We start from the raw sequence: 11,616 nt of genomic DNA on the forward strand, positions 1-11,616 counted from the left end.
GATACTGCCTCGGAAACCCAAGGAGGGGTCGCTATGAGTTGGGGCCAACTCGACGGCAAACAACAACAACAACATGTTGTTGATGACTCACAGCGACCCTGCGTACAACAGAATAAAATGCTTCCCAGTCCTGTGCTGTTCTCACAGTGTTGCTATACTTGAGCCCACTGTTGCAGCCACTGTGTCCATCCATCTCGTGGAGGGTCTCCCTCTTTTAAACTGACTCTACTTTACCAAGCATATCCTTCTGCAGGAAATGGTCCTTCCTGATAGCATGACCAAAGTACGAGAGACAAAGTCTCGCCATCCTTGCTTCTAAGGAGCATCCAGCTATAATCTTCCAAGACAGATCTGCTCATTCTTCTAGCCATCCATAGTGTATTCAATATTCTTCACCAACACCATAATTCAAATGCATCAACTCTTCTTCAGTCTTCCTTATTCACTGGCCAGCTTTTACATGCATTATGAGGCAATTTAAAATACCATGGCTTGAGAGGGTCAGGTGCACGTTGGTCTTCAAAGTGACATCTTTGCTCTTTAAGGAGATTTTTTGCAGCAGATTTGCCTAGTGCAATATGTCATTTGATTATCTTGACTGTAACTATTTCTTAGAAAATTATGTGTTTCTTGAGAGCAGAGACAACGTAGAAGTTATTTTTTCATTTCTTATCTATCCTAGCATCTAGGATGGGACATTGTTTCCAAATATATTTGTATGTTCAGCAAAGCCTACAGGTTTTATGGAGGCAATGAGCACTACTAATATTGTCCCTTACAAACTTCTACATACCTCTGCAAGGTGAAGAATTGGTGTTCAACAAGGTTTGATGAATTTAATTAAACTGATACATATTTTGCCTCTTTTTTCATTCCAATTTGGCACAATTTTTGGATTTTAAATACTCCTTTTGCTTCTTAAAGGTTGCTAGGTGGTGCAAGCAGTTTGCAATCAGCTGCAATCCTCCCAGTCGCTCTGCAGAAGAAAGGCTGGCGAACATCTTTAGTAAAGGTTCTAGCCAAGAAAACTCTATGGTGTAGTTCTACTCTGTAACGCGTGAGGTCGCCGGGAGTGGGAATTGACTCAATGGCAGTGAGAGTTTTTGCTGCTTATTCCCTGACAAATCTCTTTCCTCACATAATCAATCATGTTATATTTTACTAAGAAAAACTGAGAGCAGTGACAAATTTAAAACATTCTAATTATTAGAAAGTCACTCTAATTCTAGATTTTTTTTCTTAAAATGTAATTTCAAAATTCACCAAAAATTGGAAATCCATTGTTTCTTTCATATTCAATTTGCCTTGACAGAAAATCTTTATTTATTTTCTCAATTAGGTCTGGAGAGAATAGATTGAATCCAGGAATAAAATAATGCTTCAGTTGCTCTGTCCTGAGGCAATCAAGAAAGTATGTCACACAGTTATTGAAGCAGTGGACCAGGTCTTTGGAGTGCCACTGACTGTCTTGTGGGTCTCGGGTACATATGTGAAAGAAGGCAGTTTTCACATGGTAAGAACAGAATTTGTCCAGTTCTTTTCGGTTTTCAAACTTTTTTTTCAACTGTTCTAAAAGATACTTCATCAGTTTTAAACACTCTTTCCTGTTGATTTTAAAAAAAGAAAACACACATTTATTTTTACTTATTTAAAACTTATCCCATTTTGGAAAGGATTTTAGACATCTCACAGGAAAAACATATTAAAACAATAAAGATATATAAATAATATAAAGTCATACCAAAACCTGATTTTTTTAAAAATATATGGTTTGAAGTTTCAAAAACAAAAAATCTTTTTTTCCCTCATACTATTTCCAGCTTCTACCACAATTAATTCAACTACATGAAATTGATCTTTTGAAAATATTTTTTTATATTAAAATCAATTTTACATTATTCACCCAGCTATTCAGTGGTTAGAAAGATCTTATTTCAATTTTTAGAAAACAATTTTGCTTTATTGGACTGCAAATCCCATCATCCCTCAGTATCAGCATGGGACTGGTTCAGGACCACCTTTCCCCCAGCAGACACCAAAATCCACAGATGCTCAAGTCCCTTATCTACTTGCATATAATCTGTGTACATCCTTCCCTATACTTTAAATTATCTCTAGATTACTTATAATAATACCTAATACAATGCAAATACTATGTAAACAGTACTTTTTGTTCCCTCTTAGCCTTTAAGGGAGTGCTTTGACCATTTGATTGCTTTTTTTAAAAAAATATTTTCAATCCCCAGCTGGCTGAATTCCTGGATGTAGAACCCTCGGATACAGAGGGCTGACTGTATTTACATTATCCATTCAGTTATTTAATAATTGACAAAATTTAAGGTTAATAAAAAATTAGTCTTACTAGGAATCCAATTTTCTTCAATGCCTGCATATAAACATTAATGAACTTCCTGTGCCTACATACTGGGCATCCTTGTTTTGACCTTTTAACTTCTGTGACTTTTATGTTGGTCTGTGAGAGAAACTCAAATGAACAGAACAACTTGTTTTGAAAATCAGTTCTTTATAATGTATATACTATCAAGAAAAATAATTACCCATCTCTTAGTGTTATTTCAAGTTTGGCCAGTCAGTCACTGGCCTTCAACACGGCCAAACCATCCCAAAGAAAGGATCCAATTAGACCCTTTGGCCTCCTCTCGTTACCTGATATTAATATACAATACCTTTAAGCAACCAGACTAATGACACACATCACACTGCTCCAGCCAGTGTTCTAGTCTTTCACTCTATCCCACCATAGAAATCCATGTGATCCAGGCCTTGCCTTCTAACCACACCCTTGGATATGATGACTTTGGCTTAAAGCTTACCCTCTCTAGACCAGCCCAGCCTTGGCCTGCCCCTGGGGCCCAACCCAGCACTGGTTATCATTAGGTTTGAGCTATCCATGAACTATCTGGTCAAAAAAGAATTAAGCATTCCACAGATAATCTGACCTTTAACAAAATAAGAAAGTTACCTGCAACATTTCACGCCACCATTTTCACAGCATGTTTTAGTTTGCCCATGACTTTTCAAAATGTCCTTTTCAATATGAGAAAAAGATAGCCGCCATGTTTCTTCTTAATTTTGAAAAGAAAAATAGAAAAATACTTTACTAATATTACCCATATCTATACAAAACAATATTTAAGCTATTCTTGTCATTAAAATATCATTTTGAAAAGATTCTAGGGGAGAGATAGTAGAAAAGAAGTGAATAAATAACGTACATTGCATATTAAGTGCTTTGAAGCAAACAATGGGCTGAGATGGGAAAAATGGTTGAGGGGAGGGTTGAGAGCATAAAATAGTCATGGTAAAATGGATTACCTTTTATATAGTGCTAAATTCAGTTTTCAAATCTTTTGTTTCTATAACATCCTTGCAAGTGTTAGGATTAATACAAAATAAGTTATAATTTATTTTAAAATAAATAACTAGTGGTTTTGAACTGCTGATCTTTTAGTTAGCAGCTGAGCACTTACCCACTGTGCCACCAGGGCTATAGATGATATAATTGTGTACACAGAAAATACAAAAGAATCTACAAATAAATAGAATTTATTAAGATTTACCAAAGCTGTAGCTATGATATTCTAATTTATTTTGATATACTGGCAACAAAGAAAACTTAAAAATTTAAAGATGATACCATTTATAATACAAGGAACTCTGGTGTCCTAGTGCCTAAGGCAACTGACTGCTAACCAGAAGGCTGGCTGTTTGAACCTATCAGCCACTCTGCAGAAGGAAGACTGGGCAATCTACTTCTGTAAAGATTTTACTGCCTTGGAAACCCAAAGGGGGTTGCTATGAGTCAGAATCGACTTGATGGCAGAGTCTGGAGTTTAGTTTGGTACAAAATTCAAATGTATTTGGATATACAGCAACAAAGAAAAATGAAAAATTTAAAGACAATACGATTTATAATAGCATAAAAAATATCAATTACCTATAAGTTTTAACTGCCAATGAAATACAGAGGAAAGAGAAACATGTTAAATGACAATACTGGAGTGAAGTCTGCAAAATCTTCTCTGTGGGAAACCCTCCAGCCCAAGTGACCTGTTTCTTCAAGAACAGGTTGCAAAGCTGCAAAGCGGGGGTGGGGTGGAGATGAAGGAGGGGAAGTTATGTTAAAAGGGATTTAACAGACATTTTAACCAATCAGTTTGTGACCTTGGTTGGATTCTGTTTCAAACAGGCAAACTGAAAAAGAAAAAAGCATGACACAAGACAAGTGGAAATTTAAATACTGACTGCTGTTGTTAGAAGGAGCTCTGGTGGTGTAGTGCTTAAGGCATTTGACTGCTAACCAGGAGGTTGGCGGTTCAAACCCACCAGCTGCTCCACAGAAGGAAGATGGGCCTATCTACTTCTGTAAATATCTACTGCCTCAGAAACCCAATGAGGGTCACTATGATTTGGAATTGACTTGATGGCAACGAGTGAGTGAGTCGTTGTTAGGTGGCATCAAGTAGATTCTGACTCATGGTGATCCTGTATGTGCAGAGTAAAACTGCCCTCCATTGGGTCTTCAAAGCTGTGACCTTTTGGAAGAAGGTCACTAGGCCTAACTTCCATGGTGCCTCTGGGTGGGTTTCAATTGCCAGTCTTTCAGTTAATAGTCCAGTGCTTAACCATTTACACCACACAGAGACTTCTGTGTTAATATTAGGGTATTACTATTCATTTTGGGGTATGATAACTATTATTTGGTTTTGTAAATACTTATTTGTAGACATATATACCAAACCAAACTCACTGCTGTCAAGTCAGTTCTGACTCATAGCAACCCCTCCACTATGAGGGTTTCTGAGGTGGTATCTCTACGGAAGTAGATTGCCCAGTCTTCCTTTCGAGGAGTGGCTGGTGGATTTGAACCACCAGCCTTCTGGTTAGCAGTCAAATGCCTTAGGCATTGTGCTACCAGAGCTCCCAGAGATACACAGTGAAAGATATTCAGATGAAATGATATGTCTTGTATTTCCTCAAAACAATGAAGGGATGTAGATAAATCAAGATTAGCAATGAGTCAATGAGTACTGAAGCTGGGTGATGGATACATGGGAATTCAAGATACTCTTTTTTTTTTTGTTTTTTAATTGTTCTTTGGGTGCTTATATTCTTTAGTCTTTATACTGGTTTACAATATTCCATAATGAAGTTTTAAAATATACTAATTGCTTATAAGTAAATTTTACAAAACCTCTGTTGAAAAAACTCTAAAACTTCACTGAGAAGCATAAATAAAATAAGTAAATGGAGATGTACATCTCTACACAGATTGGAAGACTCAAAATTATTAATATGTTGTCTCCCTGAATTTATCTATAGATTCAATATAATTTCAATCAAAATCCCAAAAAATGTTTTTGCAGAACTTGAAAAGCTGATTCCAAAAGTTATAAAAACATGCACAGGGGTCAGAAATATTGAAAATACTCTTGAAGAAGGAAAAATATGGAGAACTTATTATAAACATACATTGTATATGGCAATATGGTATTAGTGCAAGGATGGACAAAGAGATTAATGAGGAAAGAACAAAGGGTGCAAGAATAGCCACACAATTTATGGGCAATAAGTATATGAAAAAAGTGGCAAAGTGATAGACTTTTTCAATAAATTATGCTAAACCAACTTTTAAAAACATTTAACTGCTACCTCACACAATACATAAAATCAGTTCCTGATGGATTACTTACCTAACTCTGGTGAAAAAAAAAAACCTAACCAAACCATGGTAGGTTAAAAAAAAAGTAGGAGAATATCTTTATGACCTCAAAGTGGAGAAAAATTTCTCAAACAGGACACGAAAAGTACTATATTAAAACTAAAATAAAAATCAATTCCAGGTGGATTACAAATATAAATGTGAAAGGTAAAATAATGAAGTTTGTAGAAGATAACATAGAAAAATATTTGTCATAACCTAGGAGTAGGGCAAAATATTTAAAATGGGAGACTAAAAGCACTAATTATAAAGGAAAAGATTTAAGAACTGGACTATGTCATGTGCCACACATACAACTGGAAGAGGAATCAAATCCAGCCCATAGGCTAAATTCAACCCTCCACTTGTCTGGTAAACAAAGTTTTATAGGAATATAGTCACATTCATTTACATATTATCTAGCTGCTTTTGTGATGCAATGGAAAAGTGAAAGAGTTGGAACAGAGATGATTTGAACCACTAAGCCTAAAATATTTATTAACTGGTCTTACACAGAAAAACTTTGCCAGTCCCTAATGTAGCATAATGCCTAAGGCACTTGACTGCTAACCAGAAGGCTGGTGGTTCAAACCCACCAGCCACTCTTCAGAAGGAAGGTTGGGCAATATTCTTCGGTAGTGATACTGCCTTAGAAACCCAAGGAGGGGTCATTATGAGGCAGGTCTGACTTGATAGCACATAACAATAACAACAACAATGTAAGGATTTGAAAATACTAAGCTCAAGATTTTTTTGGTGGGGGGTGGGCTCAAGATTAAAAAAAAAAGTTTGTGGTATATCAAATCACTGGGGAAAAGACTGACTTAAAGATGGAGTTTTTAAATAAGGTGTTGGCAGTAAATGAGCAGCAATGAAAAAGTGAAAACTAGATTTCTTCCCCATACTACACATCAGTTTAGAGGAAATACAATAAACAGTTTAGAGCTGTCAATGTGAAAAATGAAACTTTTCAAGTCCTAAAAGAAAATACAGGTGAATACCTCTGTGAACTGGGAGTGAACAAAAGCTTTCTTTATTATGACTCAGAACCCAGAAGGAATAAAGGAATCAACTAATACATTTAACTACATAAAAATGGCAAAGGAGTACCACATGTAAAAAGAAAAATGACAAATGGGAAAAAAATATTGAAACTTTTATTACAGAAAAAAGAATATCTTCAAATAGTCAAGAAAAAGGAACAACAGCTCTATAAAGAATGGGCAAGAGATGTGAACATTGTTTTTACAGAAAAAGAAATGTGAATGGCTCTTAAACATGAAAATGCTCAAAGTCATTCATAATAGAGAAATGCAAATCAAATCACACTAAAAATAAAACAACAAAAGCATGATCCATGAAAGAAAAAATTGATGTTCGGCTTTATTAAATTTATAAACTTCTGCTCTGTGAATAACATGAAGAGAATGAAGCTAGAGATTGGGATAAAATATCTGTAAAACACATATCTGATAAAGGATTTATATTTAAAATATGCAAAGACCATTACAACTCAACAATAATAAAACAATCCAATTAAAAAATGATTAATTACTAAGAGACACCTGACCAAAGAAGACAATACAATGAAAATAAGCCAATGAAAAGATGTTCAACATCATTTGTCATTAGGAAAATACAAATTAAAAGGACAGTAAGATACCGCTGTTGCTGTTGTTGTAGGAGCTCTGGTGGCATAGTGCCTAAGGCATTTGACTGCTAACCAGAAGGCTGGAGGTTCAAACTCATCAACCACTCCTCAGAAGGAAGACCGGGCAATCTACTTCCATAGAGATGCCGCCTTGGAAACCCAAGGAGGGATCGCTATGAGTTGGAATCGACTCAACAGCAGGGAGTTTGGTTTTGGTTTAGTTGTTGTTGTAAGTTGCCTTCAAGTTGATTTTGATTCAGACTCATGGTGACCCCGTGTGTGCAGAGTAGAACTGCTCTATCGGATTTTCAAAGTTGCGACCTTTTAGAAGCAGATCATCAGGCCTGTCTTCTGAGACACCTCTGAGTGGGTTCAAACCTCCAACCTTTTGGCCAAAAGTAGAGCACTTAACCATTTGTGCCATACTGCTTACCTATTAGAAAGGCTGAAAATATTTTTAAATGACAATTCCAATTGCTGGCAAAGATGCAGACCACCAGGAACTCTCATTCATTGCTGGTAAGAATGCAAAATGGCACAGCGACTTTGGAAGAACAGTTTGGCAGTTTTTTACGAAGTCAAATATAGTCTTTTCATATGAGCTGTTGTGTGGGTTCAAACCAACGACCTTTCCGACAGTTGCTGAGCACTTAATCAGTAAGCCACCAGGGTCCTTAACGCACTGTATAGATGAGCAAATAGGTTTAGAGAGGCTTAGTAACTAGCCCAAAACTACACAACGAGTGAGAGAAGACACTTAAGATTCAGAGCCAGGACAGTGTGACTCTAAGGCCAATACTAACTTTCTTTATGAAAAACGAGATAAAACTAAATGTGGGCTACTAGACATTTTAAAGCTGAGTATTTGATATTATTAATTACTACAATCATGCCTTTTTTAATTCCGTCTCTCATCAAACTCCCATCTTTTAGCTTATTTTGCCTGCTGGCTCCTAAAATGCAATCAGCATTAATTGGCTGTTCATCTTATACTGCCTTAGTAAATAACATTAACAATTATTTCTCCATTAGTACCTCTTTTATATATCAACTCCTATGTTCGAAATACCTTGAAAACTACTTCCTTCCTTTGCATGCTTGGGTACAAGGTAATATGGCCGCCGTCGCAGTTCATTCCTAACTTTTGCTCCAAGCCAATTATTGATGGGCAGGCCTTCCTGGGTGCTAGCAGGCCAGCTGCTTTTGGATTCCAAAGCCAAGATTATATCCACAGATATCTCTTTAGGTTTTCCAATAAGAAGTGTTACAGCAGGGCTCCCTCTCTTCTTCCTCTTCACAACAATATCTGTATCTGTTTAAACATATAAAAAAAAGAAAGTGTTTCATAGATCCAGTTTTATCTGGAAATCTAGAGAAAATAATGTAACAGGAACCTAAAAGTGCTAAGTGCAAGGTGAAAATTAGTTCTAAAATGGAAACTGACGCCACTAAAGAAATTGTTTTATTCATTTAACCAATACTTATTGATATTTACCATGAGAAGACATTAAGATTTTATTAAGACAATAAGATAGGATGAGGAGCCCCTGAAGACTGTGGGGGTTAGGAACGCTGTGATTAAGTTTCATTTTGAATTACAGATGTCTGCAGGGAAGTCTGGAGGAGAGGCCAGATAAGAAGTAGGGAGGCCAGAGAGAAGACCATAGCAGTAGTCTAGCCTAGAGGATGGGTGCCTGTGGCAGCACAGAGGCAATGAGAGTCAAGAGACAGGGAGCAGAAGGGTGAGCAACTTAAAAGTTCTAATCCCCAGATTTGGTGGATGGATTCAATGTGTGAGGTAAGGAAGAAGGTAGGAGCCTGGGATGCCATGCCAGGATTCTGGCCTGGGAAATGGCTGAGGTTGATTCCATTCTCCACAATAGAGGAAGCAGGTAGAAGAAAGGTGGGGCTGGGATGAACTCCATTTTAGACACACTGAACCTCTACACTCAAGTGGAGATGGCTACTGGGCAGGTGAGTATAGTGTTCAGAAGCTTGGGAGAGACATCTGGATGAGAAATACTGGTTTTGGGGATTAGAGTTTACAAGTAGTTATAAACCAAAAACCAAACCAAACTCATTGCAATAGAGTCAATTCCGACTCATAGAGACCCCTTTGGGTTTCCTAGGCTGTAAATCTTTACAGAAGTAGATTGTACCATCTTCCTTCCACAGAGCAGCTGGTGGGTTTGAACTGCTGACCTGATGGTTAGCAGCCAAATGCCCTACCCACTATATCACCAGAGCTCCTTACAAGTAGTTATAGACATGTATAAAACCTTTGGGAGAGACCATGGTGAAAGAGAAGATAAAGCATCAAGGAGAAAAGTCCTAGAAAATGCCATCATTTTCCCATCACTAAGTCAGCAAACTTGCAAATCTTTTACCCATGGTTTCCTTCTTCCTTTCTATTACCACGATTGAAATGTCCTTTCCCCTTTCAGAGGCCATCACTGCACATGGACTCTGGTTTCCTTCTGTCTCACCTTCTCAAGCACCTTGCTCCTTTAATTATTCCCTCTCCTGCATCAGCCATTTCTCCCTCTGTAAGATCATTCAGATCTGCCTGCAAAGGTGTTCCAATGTCTCTCATCCTAAAATATACTGTTCCCCTGAGCCTACACCCACTCCTCCCTGCATTCACCCATCTCTTGGCTTCTACACAGATAAAACTTTTTTTTTTTTAATTGTGATTTGAGTGAAAATGTACAAAGCAAATTCACTTTCCACACAGCAGCTCACATACACTTTGTTTCATAACATTGACTACAATTTACAACAATGCAACAGCTCCCCTCTCACTTCCTCCCTAGTTACCTGTACCCTGTGTCCTTCCCTCCCATGCACTGCTGACCCCCGAGCTGTCTCCCTGTGCATACATAGACCTTCTATTCTCCTACGATTGTTCTCTCCAAGGAGTGTACTGACCAAAATGTAAAAGTTCAGCTCATATGCCTGTCTTTTGTTTGGCTGGAAGCCACAGGAGTGGGTTCAATTCCAGACCTGAAGGGCAGCTAGGGGCCATAGTCTCAGTGCTTCCATCAGGTTCTATCAGACCAGCAAACCTAGGCCCCTTTTTTGTTTTTTTTAAATGATTGAGTTTTGTTCCACATTGTTCTCACATTCTCTCTAGGATATCCTACATAGATTTCCCTCTGAGTGGTTGACAATGCTAGCTGGGAACCATCTAGTTCTTCTGGTCTCACAGTCATATAGGCTGAGGACTGTATGGTATACCAGTCACTTGGACTAATTGTTTCCATGGACCTTTGGTTTTCTTCATTTTTCTTTGTTCTGGATGAGAAGAGACCCATTGGCATCCAAATGGGCACTTGCAAGCTCCCCCCCCCTTTTTTTTCTTATTCTGATTTGGGTGAAAATTTACAGAGCAAATTCACTTTCCATACAGCAGTTCACATACACTTTGTCTCATGACGTTGACTACAATCTACCACAATGCAACAGCTCCCCTCCCACTTCCTTTCCATAGTTACCTCTTCCCTGTGTCCTTCCCTCCATGCACTCCTGCCCCCTAAGCTATATCCCTGTGCATACACAGCCCTTCTATTCTCCCATGATTGTTCTCTCCAAGGAGTGTATCTACCTAGTATAAATGTTTACCTCATACTCCTGCCTTTTGTTTGGCTGGAAGCTACAGGAGTGAGTTCAATTCCAGACCTGAAGAGCAGCTATAGTCTCAATGGTTCCATCAGGCTCAATCAGACCAGCAAACCTGATGGTCCTCCCCACCTTTTTTTTTTTCCCAAAAATGATTTTGAGTTTTGTTCTACATTGTTCTCCCACTCTATCCAGGATCTCCTACATAGATCCCCCTCTGAGTGGTTAACAGTGGTAGCCAGGCACCATCTAGTTCTTCTGGTCTCATAGTCATATAGGCTGAGGATCTCATGGTGTACCAGTTGCTTGGACCAATTGTTTCCATGAATCTTTGGCTTTCTTCATTATTCTTTGCTCTGGATGAGGAGTGACCCATTGTTGAATCTAGATGGCTGCTTCCAAGCTTTTAAGGTCCCAGGTACTACTTACCAAAGTAGGATGTGGAACAATGTTGTAGATGTCCCCTGTGAATATGGTCCTGAGCCCACAGGTCCAACTACTTGCTCTCTCTGTGGCCAAGAAGTGACTACAGCCTCGTCCCTTGTCAGCTCTACTCTATACCTGGGAATTCTTTTTATTTATTTATTTATTTTTTTAATTAGGATTTGGGTGAAGATTTACAGAG

General features: G+C 38.0%; 1 protein-coding gene across 1 annotated transcript in view; it reads right to left on the reverse strand.

The window, feature by feature from the left end:
• Nucleotides 1–1,252: 1,252 nt before the first annotated feature.
• The window catches only part of CGAS (cyclic GMP-AMP synthase), a 44,056-nt gene continuing 33,692 nt past the window's right edge, over nt 1,253–11,616 (reverse strand). Inside the window, exons 3-5 of the mRNA XM_007945216.1 lie at nt 8,443–8,685; nt 2,984–3,086; nt 1,253–1,604 (exon numbers count right to left, since the gene is read on the reverse strand). Coding sequence (XP_007943407.1) covers nt 1,253–1,604; nt 2,984–3,086; nt 8,443–8,685 — 698 coding nt within the window. The remainder of the gene's footprint in view (nt 1,605–2,983; nt 3,087–8,442; nt 8,686–11,616) is intronic.

This window comes from Orycteropus afer, unplaced genomic scaffold, assembly GCF_000298275.1.
Source record: "Orycteropus afer afer isolate SDZICR_OR568_19922 unplaced genomic scaffold, OryAfe1.0 scaffold00133, whole genome shotgun sequence".
Lineage (NCBI taxonomy): Eukaryota > Metazoa > Chordata > Mammalia > Tubulidentata > Orycteropodidae > Orycteropus > Orycteropus afer.